Source organism: Myotis daubentonii, chromosome 8 (assembly GCF_963259705.1).
Source record: "Myotis daubentonii chromosome 8, mMyoDau2.1, whole genome shotgun sequence".
Taxonomy (NCBI): domain Eukaryota; kingdom Metazoa; phylum Chordata; class Mammalia; order Chiroptera; family Vespertilionidae; genus Myotis; species Myotis daubentonii.
The window spans coordinates 8,155,967-8,172,579 of NC_081847.1; the positions used below are offsets into that span (position 1 = coordinate 8,155,967).

Here is a 16,613-nt window from a genome sequence, read left to right on the forward strand (position 1 = left end):
ATCCTCTATTTTATCTGGCAACTTACATAGTAGGTGAGTGAAAGGACCCCAGGGTGTAGGTTGCTGAAAAGGAGGCTGAGCTGTGGGAGGGCTGTGACCTGGGAATTTGCAGCTGAGTGAGGATAAGGGGTCCAGGAGTTTGGGCCATTATGTAGTGGAGGTCTGGGAGGTTTTGGGGAGTACAGTGTAGGGGGAATGGGGTTCCTCATGAAGTCGTTCTTGGTCTTAAAGAGTGTGCATCTAATTCTTCTTGGAGATGAGTGTGAGCAGGACTGACCCATCCCTCCCTGACACCAATAAAAGTACAAAACACTAGACTATCTTCAGGGGGTGGTCTGGACTTCCTGCTGATACAGGTAGCTGGGCCACTGAACATTGCATTCTGGGACAGCATGCACAGCACCTCATTTAATTTGTCTGTTTCTCTTGCAGGTTTACCTTTTTAAACAATTTTATTGAGATATAATTTACATACCATAAAATCTACCAATTTTAAGTATACTATCAGTGGTTTTAGTAATTTTACTGAGGTACTCAATGTTCCATTTTTACTCACACTTTTGGCACCAAATGTTTCTTTTTCTCCTACATCAACCAATTTTCCAACTCTCCGGATACCACATGGGTGTCCGACGATTCAACTCAGTTTTCACACTAAGTACCCAGAGCAGGTGCAGACCCCGTAGATATAAGGACTGCATCCCACAAGACTGCCTCAGATCAGAGGCCAGGCCCAGGCTCACGTTGTCACCTCTACATTTTGTCACCAGGTTTGCCAGTTCACTAGAATGGCTCACAGAACTCAGGAAAACGTTTTTCTTGCTGTTACTAGTGTGTTATCACGTATGCACCACAGGAAGAGCCACGTGGGAGAGATGCACAGGACAAGGCGAGTGGGGAGGCCGTGGAGCTTCCATGCTGTTTCTGGGTGTGCTCCCCTGCAGCACCTTGACATGCTCACCAGCCATGAGGCTCCTTGCACCCTGTCATTTAGATGTATGGAGGTCCCATTGCATAGACATAGTTGAGTAACTCATTGAGCAATGGTGATTAACTCAGTCTCCAGCCCCTGTTCCCACCTCAAAAGTTAGGGGTTCAGCTGAAAGTTCCAACCCTCTGATCTTGCCATGGTCTCTCTGGCCACCAGCTCTCATCCTGAAGACACTTTCCTCTCCCCACCTCAGTTCATTTCATTAACATACGAAAACCTTTCTTATCACTGGAGATCCCAAGGGCCTTAGGAGCCCTGTACCAGGAACCAGGGATGAAGACCTAATATTGATTTTTTTATTATATCACAGATACATTCACACCACAATCCAGTTTTAGGGTATGTCTGTCACCCAGTAAGATTTCTTGTGCCTGTTTACAGTTAACCCTCATCGCACCCCAACCTCTAGGCAACCACTAATCTGCTTTTTGTCTCAGGATGTTGCCTTTTCTAGACATCTTGTATAGATGGATTCATACAAAAGCTAGTCTTTTGTGTCTGGCTTCTTTCACTTAGCACAATGTTTTTGAGATAATTCTATGTTTTAAGTGCAGTTCATTTCTTTTAGGGCTCAGTCATATTTCATTGCATGGAGATGCTACATTTTGTTTATCCCTTCATCAGTCGGTTGATATTTGGGTTTTTCCACTTTTTGGCTTTTCTGAATAATGCTGCTAGGACATCTGTACAAACAACATAATTATTTTTTTAAATAATAATCTGTGTAGCTCTAGCTGATTTGGCTCAGTGGATAGAGCATCAGCCTGTGGACTGAAGGGTCCCAGGTTTGATTGTGGTCAAGGGCACATGTCTGGGTTGCAGTCTCAATCCCCAGTAGGGGGCATGTAGGAGGCAGCCAGTCAATGATTCTCTCTCATCATTGATGTTTCTATTTCTCCCTCTCCCTCTCCCTTCCTCTCTGAAATCAATACAAATATATTAGAAAAAAATCTGTGTGTGTGTGAGTCAGAATGAAGGAGGAGAGGTTCAGGATAAAAGTGGTATTTGAGGAAACGATCCACTCATTTTCACTTTATGGTTTTAAAAGTTAGACCATGTTTACTTACATTTCTGAATGACACATGACGCACACACACCTGGTTAGCTCTGAGGCATGCGGCTCAGAGAGACCAAGGCTTCCCTCCAGTGGTATTGTGAAACCAAGGGCAGGCGCAGGCGAGGCTAAGAAGACGAACAAGCCATTTAACAAATGAGCTTATGTAAGCCCCTGAAGCTAGAAACAAAGAAACTGGAAAACAACTCACAGGACCATTGAATTCAAAACAGAGCATCTTTTCTATTGTGTGCATTTGTGTTTTTGCCTAGAATCTTTTAACGTTATTTCAGTAGTTTGAAATGAATGTACTGAAGATTTACCTAAAAATTACCAGGTATATTTAATGGGAAGTAAAAGAACCCCCAAAAGTGAGCCTATAAAAAGGTTGTATTGGCCCAGCTGGTGTGTCTCAGTGGTTGAGCATCGACCCATGAACCAGAAGGTCACAGTTCGATTTCTGGTCAGGGCACATGCCTGGGTTTTGGGCTCAATCCTATGTAGGGTGTGTGCAGGAGGCAGCTGATCAATGATTCTCTCTCATCATTATTGTTTCTACCTCTCTCCCCATCTCCCTTCTTCTCTCTGAAATCAACAAAACCATTTTTTTAAAGGGCTATATTGGAAGTAGTATTTGGGGCAGGGCTGTGGAGAGAGAGAGAGAGGGTGGGACAGTGACAGATTCTGCATACCTTATCTTGGAAGTAGCACCCAATCCCCTTGCACGGGACCTTCTCTCCATCTTTCACGGTCCATGTTGCTTGGGTGGTGGCTGGTGCCCTCTTTCTAGCTCCAAGGTGGGAGTCTTACCCAGGCGGGGCAGATGTGCTGGCCATGGCGATTGGCTCAGGGATTGGCATGTGATTTCAGTTAGCTGGCCTGAAGTTTGCTTTCTTCTTTTCGGGTGATGGGCGTGGGCAGGGACCTATTGGGAATGAGCAGCTGTTTCCTGCTGGAGCTGGTGAGCTGGTGGGAGTCTCATGCTATTGGGTCCACCACGTGAAAAAACCCTGCCCAGGAAAGAAGCCAAAGGAGCTCAGCAGTGTGGCCAGTGGCTGAGTGTCAGGCCATGTGCCAAGACATTGCCAGGTTGATTCCAGGTCAGGGCCCATGCTTGGGTTGTGGCTCTATCCCCAGCATGGAATGTGCAGGAGGCAACCGATCAATGCTGATGTTTCTCATCAATGTTTCTCTCTCTCCCTCTCCCTTTCTCTCTCTCTCAAGAAAAAAACAACAAACCAATTGTAGGGTGTGGCTATAGGGTTAAGCCTCAGACTGATCTGTTGGCAAAGCCACAAACAAGTCCCAGCTTAGAGGGCACAGTCCTTTTAGCATAATTAGGCTTGACCTTATGATGATCCCTAGATCTTATCTGGGTAGCTAATGGGCTGAGGGAGATGTAGCAAGTGCTGCCAAAACAAGTGAAACTCACAAGAACATTGTAACTATGGTGACCACTACCTTGTTTACTTCTGGCTATAAAATAAAGGCTCAGCTTGCCTCTGGATCTCTCTCTCTGTGGCCTCAGCCAGGCATAGGAAATCCACCTAGACCAGGGGTGGGCAACCTTTTTGTGAGTGCGTGCCAAAACCAGCAAAATCTCTGACTCAAAATTCTTCTGCGTGCCAACCCTAATATTTTGAGAACATGTTATGCGTACTTGATATCTCTTAAGGTGTACATATTGAAGAAATAATAAAATTCAGTTGAGCGACAAAAACAGTATATCATGATGAAAAATACATTTATTTTTAATGTATACATGTACACTGATAGTCTGACAGAAAACTTTATGACTCCATTTGATATTATCAGTGGGACTTTTGCTGCTGCATCATTGATGACAGATTTTACATTAGGTTTGTATTTCATGACCTTCAGAGATATGCACAAGCTACTACTTTCATCCGTCAGGCTACTCCTATTAGGAGACTTAACAAAATTCATCCCTGAGAACAAAGATTCACAAGCGTACGTGGATGAAACCAAAACACTGGTCTTATCTAGGAAGGCAGGGAGAGTTAAGGCAGAGGCATAGAAATTGCTCTTCCCCTCTCTCGTCAATCCATGTCTGTGGTCTTTAAGATAACTTGTTATGTAAAATCATTTATTTATCTAAGATGCACCTACACTGAATTTATCTGAAAAATAAAAAAGTTGATATTAAGAAAAAAATTGTAAATGAAAGATTATAAGAGAGGGTTTCGCGTGCCAGCAAAAGTTACTGGTGTGCCATGTTTGGCACGCGTGCCAGGGGTTGCTCACCCCTGACCTAGACCCAGCTTATTCTCTTTGTCTGTCATTTCTTCAGCCTTCACCACCCTCACTCAGGCTTTTGAACCCTTGGCTGAGCTGGTTTGGCACTACCAATAAAAACATATATATTTAGAAAAAGAAGCTAAAGGAGAGGAAATTAATGTCAAGAGACAGAGATTCCTGATGATATTGAAAGGGGTTTTAGGGATAAAATAGGCAGGTTTAGGGAATTTTAGGAATAAAAAGGGTCCATGGGGGAGGAATGCACAGGCGAGGGCTTGGAGCTGCCCGAAGGCACACATTCACAGAGAATAAAAAGGTGCCACAGGATAAGGGGAGAGGAAGACATACATTCACAGAAGATAAGAAAAAAACCACAGAGTTTGGGGATAAAGGAAACAAACTTTCACAAAGGATAGAGAAATGCTGACCAAGGGGAGAAAGAGGAAAACAGATGTTCACAGGAGACAGAGACATGTTGCTAGATAAGGGGGTGAGGAAGTGGGGGCACCGCATGGGTTTTGGGCTTTGAAGCTGATATTCTGCAAAAAGAGTGACCCATTAGAAGAGCATAGGATCATACAGTGAGGACGGGGTCCAATTAGAAGGGAGCATGAGGAGACAAAGAACCGCAGCCTTTATAAACCTTAGAAGAAGGGGCTCTGTGGGTTACCCCCTTGGGATCCTCTCCCTATGTGGGAGCTTGTATTTGCTTCCAATAAAGCTCCGCCCTTTTCATCTACCACCTTTTGTCCGTGGCTTTATTCTTTAAATCCATCTGGACAAGAACCCGGGAAAGAAACCACCGTGCATCCTGCTCAGGAAAACAACCCAAATCAACATCATTTCCCTACAATTGGAAGCCGAAGACACTGCCAGACTGAACACATCTCTAAGGCCAACTGGTGCTTCTAAAGCTCCTAGAGAATTGAGCGACTCACTCGGGCACTTCGTGGGAAATGCGTGTTTTGGCTTGAGCAATTCTTGTCATGTGCTGCTCCTGCACTTCCCCTCGGCTGCGGCGCCTGGACAGCACCCTTTCTGTGTGCACAAATGAACAACATGGCAAAAAGCAGAATTTGTGAGCACTTTTCTGTATGATTATTACACTTCCATGAAAAAGTACACAAATAACAAAGCTCAGTGGATTCTGACAAGCGGGTTGAGAAATAGTATGCTTTCAACTCCCCAGAGAGCCCCGCTCATGCCAGAAAGAATTCGATTATGAAAGGAAATCCCAGTGTAGTGGCTGCCAGGTTTCTACTTGGTTTATGAGAATTTACATTCATCAGGCAGTGGCAAACACTTGGGATCCAGACCAGGTCTGTCCGACCTCAAAGACTGGAAAGCAACATCAGACAGGAACTCTAAAAATTAGGGTTTTCTTGTGCTTCTGTATATTTACTCCCAAACTCCTGTGTCAGAGGCCCCTGCCTACCTTTGTTGAATAAAATTTCACTTCCTTACCTGGCCCTATCAGGCCCTATGATCTGATCTCCTCTGATAAGTCCTCAACACATTCCCCCTTCCCCATTCTCCTTCCACACCCTGGACTCAAACTCACCACACTCATTCCCACCCCAGGACCTTTGCATCTGCTGTTTCCTCTGCCTGAAGGCTCTTCCCCATATCTCCCCATGATTGGCACCTTGCTATCATTCAAGCTCCTGCCCAATCCTCAGGGATGCCTTCCCTGACTACTCTTTCTAAAGAAGACCCCAGGCCAGAGTGCCTTATCTGCCTCACTATGTTCGGTTTAGCTTGCACAGCCTGGTAGAAAAGAGAGAAAAATTAACAGAAAAATTAAATAATGTGCTAAGTTCTCTGCTAGGAAGTCTATGGGGTTGGAGAGCTTTGCTGAAGGTCTTGCAACCCTGGGGAGCATTGCCATAGGCCACGGCGCTACCCCTCCATGCACCAGTCTCCTTTTCTATAGGACAAGGCACTAGTAGTGCCCACCTCATAGAGACTGGTGAGAATTCAGTGCGTTAATATGTCTAAGTGCTTAACGGAATGCCTGGCACATAATTATACCACATACTGTCTTTTATTTTTATTTACTTGAGGCCTGGTGCACAAATTCGTGCATGGGGGGGGGGTTGTCCCTCAGCCCAGCCTGCATTCTCTCCAATCTGGGACCCCTCGACCCCTCGGGGGATGTCCGATTGCCGGTTTAGGCCCGATCCCTATGGAGGTTGGCTGGTCACGGGAGGTTGGCTGTGGGAGCACATGGCAGTCAGACATCCCTCTCACAATCCAGGACTGCTGGCTCCCAACTACTCACCTGCCTGCCTGTCAATGCCTAACTGCTCTTCTGCTGGCCCAATCACCTCCAACTGCCTTCCCCTGCTGGCCTGATCACCCCCAACTGCCCTCCCCTGCCGGCCCAGTCACCCCCAACTGCTCTCCCCTGCCAGCCTGGTTGCCCCCAACTGCCCTGCCCTGCTGGCCTGATCATCCACAACTGCCCTCCCCTGCTGGCCTGATCATCCACAACTGCCCTCCCCTGCTGGCCATCTTGTGGTGGCCATCTTGTGACAACATGGGGGCGGCCATCTTGTGCAAGGATCAATTTGCATATTGCCTCTTTATTATATAGGATTTTTATTGATCTGGTTCCCAAGTAAGAGTTCTTGATGAGAAAGGCTGAGTTCTTCCATGGAAACTTTCACTTTTGTTCTGCATTTCATCATCTGGTTCTTCCCAGCTTCTAGATTATAGTCACCTGTGGGGTTGAACATTCCTGGTGCATGACATTACCTCTGACCAACTGGATCAGGTTTCAGAGCACAAGCTGTTTTCCCGACTCCACATCGAGTGTGATTATTCACCAAACTAGAGGCCCAGTGCACAAATTCATGCATGGGTGGAGTCCTTCGGCCTGGCCGGTGATCGGGGCCAGTGATTGGGGCCGGTTAGGTTGGCCAGCCCAGGGGAAAGGACTGTGGGAGGTAGCCAGCCCAGGGGAGAGACCGCAGGAGGTTGGCTGGTCACAGGAAGTTGGCTGTGGGAGCGCACTGACCACCAGGGGGCAGCTCCTGCATTGACCATCTGCCCCCTGGTGGTCAGTGTGTGTCATAGCTACCAGCTGGTCATCCGGTCATCATGGTTGCTTAGGCTTTTATATATATAAGCTAGAGGCTCAGTGCACAAAAATTTGTGCACTCGGGAGGGGGGCACGGGGGGTCCCTCAGCCCGGCCTGTGCCCTCTCGCAGTCTGGGACCCCCTCAGGGGATGACCACCTGCTGGCTTAGGCCCAATCCCCGGGGGATTGGGCCTAAGATGGCAATCAGACATCCCTCTGGCAGCCTGGCAGCCCTCGGGGGATGTCCACTTGCCAGCAGGGAGCAGGCCTAAACTGCAGTCGGACATCCTTAGCGCTGCTGAGGAGGCAGGAGAGGCTCCCGCCACCACTGCTGTACTGGCAGCCATCAGCCTTGCTTGTGGCTGAGCAGAGCTCCTCCCTTGTGAGAGTGCCCTGACCACCAGAGGGCAGCTCCTGCATTAAGCATCTGCCCCCTGGTGGTCAGTGTGTGTCATAGTGACCAGTCATTCCCAGTCCTTCTGCTGTTAGGGTCAGTTTGCATATTACCCTGTTACTATATAGGATAGAGGCCTGGTGCATGGGTGGGGCCGGCTGGTTTGCCCTGAAGGGTGTCCTGGATCAGGGCGGGGTCCCGCTGGGGTGCCTGGCCAGCTTGGATGAGGGGATGATGGCTGTTTGCAGCTCATCACTCCCCCTTCAGGGTGGGAGGTCCCCACTGGGGTGCCTGGCCAGTCTGGGTGAGGGGCTGAGGGCTGTTTTCAGGCTGGCAGGTGACTGAAGCTCCCAACCTCTCCTTTTTTTCTTTTTCTTTTATTGTGGGATTTATTTACCTTCTATGGCTGTCACTGGAGCTGAGAGCTGGCTTTAGCTCTGAGGCTCGGCTCCATCTCTGAGACCTCGGCTGCTGAAAGCAGGTGTCTGGGCTTTGTTTAGCTTCTATAATTGAAACACTGTTGCAACTCCAGCTCTGAGGCCCGGCTGGCTGAAAGCAGGTTTCTGGGGATTGTTTAGCTTCTATAATTGCATCATAGTTGTTTAGAGTGCAGCTCAGAGCTGGGCGGTGGAAGGCGGGGAACCTTGGCTTCCTCCATCACTGGAGCAAGTAAGCCTCCTGTTTGCTTCAGCTGCCTGGCTGCCGGCCGCCATCTTGGTTGGCAGTTAATTTGCATATAGCCCTGATTAGCCAATGGGAAGTGTGTCGGAGGTATGGTTAATTACCATGTTTGTCTATTATTAGATAGGATGGGAGGGTCACTGGTGTCTTACACAGGGTGAGGAAAGCAGATTTACGGTTGTTTGTATGGGAAATAATGCAATCCTATCTAATAAAGAGGGAATATGCTAATTGACTTCCCCACCCTCAAAGATGGCAGTGCCCACAGCCAATAAGGAGGGAATATGCCAATTGACTGCCCCATCCTCAAAGATGGCAGCACCCACAGCCACAAGATGGCCTGCAGAGGAAGGCAGTTGGGGCGATCGGACTGGCAGTGGAGCAGTTAGGTGTCAATCAGGCTGGCAGGGGAGTGGTTAAGGGGTGATCAGGCTGGCAGGCAGAAGCAGTTAGGGGCAATCAGGCAGGCAGACAGGCAAGCAGTTGGGCGCCAGCAGTCCCAGATTGTGAGAGAGATGTCTGACTGCCGGTTTAGGCCTGTGGGATCAGGCCTAAACCGGCAGTCAGACATCCCCTGAGTGGTCCCAGATTGGAGAGTGCAGGCTGGGCTGAGGAACACCCTCCACCAGTGCACAAATTTCATGCACAGGGCCTCTAGTAATTAATAAATAGTAATACAAGAATAAACTCTGTGTTTCATGTACTCACAGCTGTAAGCCTACTTTTGCCTGACCCTGTATACTCTGGTTAGATTTGAGCTCATATTTAAATGTATTAATGAAATCACTTATTCATATAGCATATATTATTTTTACTGGCTGGTTTTATATGTTAGACACTGCTTTTTAGTGGGAGAGATGGATGATGATTAAACAAATAAATAAACAAGAAAATATAAAATAACAATAAGACAATACTTCATGTGAGTGACTGGCATTTGCTTTAGAAAGAGTAGTCAGGGAAGGCATCCCTGAGGATTGGGCTGGAGCTTGAATGATAACAAGGTGCCAATCAAGGGGAAGAGATGAGGGAAACAGCAGGTGCAAAGGCCCTGGGACAGGAATGAGTGTGGTGAGTTTGAGTCCAGGGTGGGGAAGAAGTATGGGGAAGGGGGAGTGTGTTGAGGACTTACCAGAGATCAGCTCATAGGGCCTTGTAGGGCTGGGTAAGGAAGTGAATTTGTATTCGGAGCCTATGAAGAGTTTTGAGGAGTGTGATATGATCTGTTTCATAGTTTCGAAACAACTTTAAACAGGCTGGAGGATGGATTTTAGTGGGGGTGAATGTGGGTCAATGTTTTCAGCCAAGAAAGCTTGAGCTTTCGTAGCCCCTGCTGTATAGAAAAACAGCATAATTAAGCTCAAAAGTTCCATTTCAGTAAGGACAACAGGCAAAGGTTTTTAGGGACCTAGGGCATCAACCACTGCAGTGATTGTGCCTGGGGTTAAGCCATGAGACGTGAATGTAACCTAACAAATGAATTAAAGTCACGATGTGCTTTTATTTGTAAAAATTAAGCGTTTTCAAATCTGACTGTCCTTCTGCTTAAAACATCCAGTGGACAGTGGTGGCGGAGGAGGCAGTGACAGCCCCACATGCAGGACTGTCCACCTCAGCATGATGCCTTCCCAGGGCTGCCCACAGCCTTTGCAGGAGTATGTTCCCAAGTCAGATGACTAATCGTGCTTCGTGGTTTTTATGATGTCTCTATGGAAACTCTTAGAAACACCTGGACTGGTGAGCTGTAGAATTATGCATCGAGTCTCCCTCCATGGCAGCCCCTGCTCTGCTGTCCCTGGGTCTTGGCTGAACTATGCAGACTGCTCCCAGGGGCAGTGCCAGGGCGGTGGGGTTGGACTGGGGTGTGGGTCGGGCAGCCTGTGTCTGATTCTCTTCTTTGCTTGGAGCCGAGTTTTCCTAGACAAGGACTTAACCCCTCGGAGTTGCAGAGGTCTCACCTGCGACATAAGGGTGGTTCTAGTGCCCGCCTCAGGGGTTACTGCAAGGCTCAGAAGCACATGCCCCTCAGGTAGCCAGCACAGTTCCTGGCCTGGGGCCAGCGCTTCACACTGTGTCAAGCTTTTGAAAGCCCTCTATGCCCTCTCTATTTAAAAGGTGGCCCCAGAGGCAGCCATGCCCCTGGGAGATTGTCATAGAACCTCTACTCCAGACCAGCTGAGTCATATTTTGCCCTCGAGCAAGATCCCGGGTGAGTCTGTGGGAAGTTTCCGTGGAAGTGCTCTCTAAGCCAACGTGTGGAGGAAGGAGCGTGGGGTCTGTTTTCATTATGGAAACCTGTCAGCAGCACCACATGGTGCAAAGACTTCAGCCGCAGGACGCAAATGAGCCTAACTAGCTCGGTGTTCGTGGCCCACCAGGCACCCTCCAGCCCCAGGACTCAGTTCCTTCACCTGTAAAATGACTCACCTGTTTTAGAGGTTTGCTGAGAGAATAAATGAAATCATGTGAAAGCTGATATCCAAGAGTGGAAAGTTAGTTATTTTCCTGCTGTTTACCTAGAAAAGGGCGTCATGGTTCCTGTGGCTTTAGTACAGTCTCCAGAGAGCCTGACTCCCTGTTGCCCACAGTGGCTCACGGAGTGGCAGTGGACGAGACCTGCTATTTGGTGTCTTGATTAAATTAATGGAGAGTGACAGTGGCCCAGGAGCTACAGCCTGCTGTTCTCAGAACCTAAATGGGAGTGTTTTGTAGTTTGGCTAAAAGGCATTGCCCTAGAAAAGACGAGCGCTGTGGCAATGGATGCTTCTGTCACTTACAAACCAGTCAGAATTACAGTGTAACGGACGCTGTGCAGGAGTCACTGGCATGCTTCCGGGTGGACCATTTAATGTCACACATTTAGCAGGCACAAAAGCCTTTTATTTATTTCCAAACATCACAAAGCAAGAAACAAAAGACAGTATTTATATGAGCAGGCTGTCAAGTACACTGAAACCCCCAATATATTCCGGCACAAGAAAAACACACAACTGTACACCAAAGACACAGCGCAGGAGAACCGCTGGTGTGGGGGTGGAGTTCTCCAGGGAAGGAAAGGGTCTGACCAGGTGCAGAGCACACAGCACACAGTGCTAGGCAGCAATCTCGCCCATGCTCACGGGAATGAATTGCTTTACTTGATAAGGTACAGACGTTGATAACAGGATTACCCCGACTTTAACACCACGCTGAGCAAAAGGAGCAGTAATCCCCCCAAGTTTTCTTTCCTAGATAACGTTTCAGGAAATCATGTGATAGAGACACAGTTACAATGAGCAAAAGCAAAGCTTCCAAGACAGTCGCATGCAATTCTACAATTTCTCAAACCTGAAACCACTGTGAAGCAATCTCTGGAGACACCGCCCCCCGAGCCCCGCCCCCCCCCCCCCCCTCCATCCAACAGGCCCTCTTGTGTTAAAGGCAGAAAAGGAATAATAGGGAAAAGGCTTTTAAAATAGGGAAATATATACTTCAGGAGAGCAAGGCATCAAAATACTGTACACACGGGTATGTTCTGGTTTTCCAAAGCATGTGATCTCCTTTTCGTTAGAATTTTGAAAGCTGCCTTAGGCTGAATGCATGAAACCTAACAACAAAAGCAACAACTCTAATAACAAAAGTAGGGGCATCGTGGGTCACATTTCCATGCTATTCTTCAGAGGAGGTTGGTGAGGGTATGAGGGTAGAAAGGACGCCGTGCTGCATCGCTTCTTTCACAAAGAGTTCATTGTTGTGGGGCAACTGTTGCACTGTGAACAGAATAACAGGATGGAAACTCAAGTGTCTTATGAAATAAGGGCAAAGCCATCGGAGCGGCTGGCAGTCGAGGTCGGGCGGGTAAGAGGTTTGCTTGGGAGAGCTTCGACCCACCCTCCTGTCAATGAGAATCCTTCAGTCTGGAAGACCCGAGGGGCGAGGACGTGCCAGGAGGCGGGTGGGCAGGCAGGCGCTGCAAACCCTGGCTCATGGAATGAGCGCGCACAGCAGCCGCAGCACGGCCTCCTCCCGTGGCTGTTGGGGAAATCAGAGACTTACCCACGTTGGGATCCTTTCAGAGAGCCTGTTACTTTCCATTTCCCTGTCAGAGGCTCGGCAAGCTTCAAAACAAGATGCACTCAACCTCGGCTGTTCACACATTCTGGCGTCTTCGATCCCGCCCCTCTTCTCCCTAAATACCTTAGCTGGCTGGAGGGTCAGCAGTGGCCGGAGGGACTGGCCTCCGGCCCGCGCCCTAGCCCAGGCTCACGCTGGGGCAGCCGCACAGGATCTCGCGGAAGGTGCTCCTCAGCTCGGGGCTGCGGAAGGAGTAGATGAGCGGGTCGATGACGGAGTTGCACATGATAAGCACCAGGTAGGTGTTGAAGTGCGCGGCGTAGCAGACGCAGGAGGGGTTGGTGGGGCAGGTGATGATGAGCACGAGGTGGAGGAAGAAGGGGGTCCAGCAGATGACGAAGACGCCCAGCAGGATGGTGATGGTGACGGCGCCCTTGAGGCTCGAGCGCTGCGGCGGGGCCGCCCCAACGGCGGGGGGCAGCGCGGCGATGCGCCGCACGTGCAGCCGCGCGAAGAGGCACATGTGCACGTAGAGGGTGCCCATGAGCAGCAGCATGGCGAAGAACAGGGTGACGAGGCACACGATGACCATCTTGCTCTCCGAGTAGACGATGAACACGACGCCGCAGACGCCGCAGCACAGCCAGACGCCCACGATCAGGGCGCGAGCCCGGCGCACCGTCACGATGCTGTGGTAGCGCAGCGCGTAGAAGATGGTGACGTACCGGTCCACCGCGATGGCCAGGAGGTTGCAGATGGAGGCCACCAGCGAGATGCAGATCATCGAGTCGAAGATGTTGTCCATGTGCTGCAGGAAGCGGTCCTCCAGGGCCAGCGAGCCGCTGTTGACCACGGCGATCATGACGGTCTCCAGGGCGTTGGACAGGCTCACCAGCATGTCGGCCGCGGCCAGGCTGCAGAGGAAGAAGTACATGGGCGAGTGCAGGTTGCTGTTGCGGGCCACCGCCAGGATCACCAGGATGTTCTCCAGCAGGCTGACGCTGCCCAGCGCCAGGAACACCCCGGGCTGGATGAACACCTGCTCGCAGTACCTGCTCTGGTTGCCGGAGGAGGGGGCGGCCAGGCACTCCGAGGCGTTAGGCTGCCCCGGCTGAGCAGAGGGCAGGAAGCACGAGGCGTTCATCGCGGACACAGGCTGACCGAGCTGGGCTGCGGCCGGGGGCATAGGCTGCTGCTGCTGCTGCTGCTCCTCACAGGAGGCAAGAGTTTCCTCCAGATGCGTGTGAGGGATGCTCGTCCTGTGCGGACTCGGATTCTGTTCTTCCGGATGGAAGGATGGGGAGCGAGCGAGCTGGGAGGCACACAGAGAACTTTCCCTGCTGCTCCAGGGCGAGCAGTTTTATGCGGACTCTTCTGCCGTCTCTCTCCTTTCCCCTCCTTAGTCCATCGCCATCCCCACTTGGGAACAGAAAATCTGCCACCGGTTGCTACAGTTACGGCTCCTTTCCTGGCAAGACAGGGGATGTAGTGCCTGTTGTTGGAAGTGAGGGGTGAACACTCACTTTTCATACATTGGTTGGTGGCAAACAACTCCTACTTAATCTCCAGCGCAGCGAAATGACCACTGAGCACCCGGAGGCTCTGTGACTGACAGCAGGTAGGCTCCCAGGGTTTGGGCAGGGGATCGGAAAGCAGGCTGGTGCCCCCTGCTGGCCAGACTGCACATCTGTTTGCTGGCTTTTCTGAGCAGTTTGTTATTTGTCCTAGAAACTGCCACAGGCATCCATTCATCCATTTACTTGTTCATTCATTCATTTGGAAAGTAAACATTTACTGCGCACCTACTCTGTGTCAGGTCTCTGCTGCTGGGCGCATAAGTTTATGGTGAGCAAGACAGACATGCTCTTCTTGTTTTCACCCAAACTTGGAGTCTTTGGTGGGAGACAAGAAATCAGGGAATTAAGTCCCTGTGATAAACGCTCGAATGGGGAGGGCCAGGGGGATGCTGGTGGATGAGCCAGGGCCCTAATCTGAATGGTAGAGGAAAGTTCTGAGGAAGGAGCGTCTCAGCCTTGACTCTAAGGAAGAAGAGGCCATGCGGGGTGGAGAGGTGGGGGCTGGGGTTGGAGGAGGGGTCCAGCTGGAGAATGACAGCCCGCCATTCGGAGGGAAGGGCAGTGGATCTTCACGCTGGCTGGGGACCATCCGGAGGATGTGGGTGCAGAGGTCCCGCCTGGCCTGTGAGTGAGAATCACCCAGGCGAGGGCCTGGGCATATGTGGGTGATTTTGAGAGGTGAGCAGGGGCGTAGCCAGAGTTTCCATCTGCTGAAAGGGAACCTTGGTGTTTTTGAAGAAATGAAAAGTAGTTTGTTCTGCCTGGAGCATGGAGCTGGGCGACACAATCTGAGAAATGGGGCTGTAGTTTTTTTATTTTATTTTAAAGATGAGAAGTGCCCTTTAAAAAAGGATGATTTCAGCCTTATTTGGGAGTTTGAAAGTGGTAGGAGCTGTGGAAGGAAGGGTTCTAGGTAGAGCAGGGATGAGGTGGGTCTGCATTTAGAAGGATTCCTGGCTGCAGAGTGGAGACTAGATGGGATGGGGAGGAGTGAGGAGCCAGGCAGGCCAGGGCTGCAAAGAGCCAGGGCCAGATGATAGTGGCCAGAAGCAAGGAGGCATCCTGGGAGGAGTGGGCAGAGAATGTGGGAGGGAGGATCATGGAGGTTCCAGAGTGCTTGGGTATGGGACTGTGGGGAAGGGAGTGGACGGGAACACCCACTGCCTTCTTAAGCAACAGGGAGGATGGAGATGCCCTGGGAGCTGGAAACTGTAAAAGGCAGATTTGAGCAGTTGACTTTAATACGTGGTTCATGTCGGGCTTGATGCTGCACAGAAGGATTGTGCAAAGTCTGGAAACACTGAGTCCGCTTGCACCTACACACACACACACACACACACACACACACACACAGCTGCATGCACACACAGACACACACCCACACATTCCAGGTGGGTTAATGAGCCATCTCATGATCATCTAACTATGTGGGTACATGAGTGTGGGTGTATGTAAGTATGAGACAGGAGAAATATGCATATGGAAATATAAAATTTAGAATATTTATAAAACTTTGGAGTGGAGAGCTCTTAGTAAGATGGGCAATCCAAAATTTAATATGAACAAAAGGACCATAAGCCAAGTGAGAGACAGACAGGAAGAAAACGTTTGCCATGGGCAAAAGTTACTGTCTCTTATAGAAACAATACCTGCACATTAATAAGAAAAAGATGAATTAGCTCTTAGAAAATTGGGCAAAAGATACCAATGGAAATTCACTGAACAAGAAATGCAAATGTCTAATAAACATATGAAAAGATGTTCAGCCTTCTGGGGAGTCAGGGAAATGAAAATCAAACCAAGACTTCCATACCATTTTCCCAGTTAGATTGACAAGAATTAAAAAGATGTCAAACTCAGGGGAGAATACTGGGGGAAGGACTCTGAGGCACACCTGTTGTTTGTGATAGCTTCACCATTTGCCAGTGTCCACCAATGTACAAATCGTGCCTGGGTGTGGATCTCAGTCTATAAACTGAAGGGCATGAGAAATGCTACTTCTTTTTGTTTTCAGCAGAGCAGCATCTGATGTTAAACCAACCCATCTCCCAGGCTGGGGAGAAACACAACCTCAATCCTTTTGAGGCTTCCCCTCCCTCCTCACCTTCATGGTCACCTCCAGAGGTGCCTTTATGGTGTCTTGGTCTGAGGTTTCAGGGGCACTGGTCTTACCTGGACCACCAGGACCGCTCGGTGCTTTCCCTGCCCTGGGCCTGGCACGTGCCCAGCTCGGACACCTTCATATGCCTCCACTCTCTGATTCTCTGCCTCCTGTACAGAGAGCAGTGGGGCCTGGCACCTCAACTCCTCATCCTAAGAGTACCCTCCTTGCTAATGAGTGTCAATTTGGTCTTCTCTAAATGCTCCTTCTGCTTACCTGGGGGAGCCGTGCCGATGCAGAATGACTCCCTAATGGAATCTTCTAGAAACCAATTGGCTTTATTTGTTCATTTTAAAAATATATTTTTATTGATTTCAGAGAGGAAGGGAGAGGGAGAAAGAGAAAGAAACATCAATGATG

At 49.5% G+C, this 16,613-nt stretch overlaps 1 protein-coding gene across 1 annotated transcript; it reads right to left on the minus strand.

Moving 5' to 3' along the window:
- Nucleotides 1–12,364: 12,364 nt before the first annotated feature.
- On the minus strand, nt 12,365–13,677 carry MC3R (melanocortin 3 receptor). The gene has a single exon (XM_059707527.1). It carries the CDS (start codon nt 13,657–13,659, stop codon nt 12,694–12,696), a length of 966 nt encoding a protein of 321 aa, XP_059563510.1. The 5' UTR covers nt 13,660–13,677; the 3' UTR covers nt 12,365–12,693.
- Nucleotides 13,678–16,613: the final 2,936 nt, after the last annotated feature.

Coding starts and splice junctions, on each gene's coding strand:
- MC3R (XM_059707527.1), bottom strand. CDS start 13,659: ATGAACGCCTCGTGCTTCCTGCCCTCTGCTCAGCCGGGGCAGCCTAAC.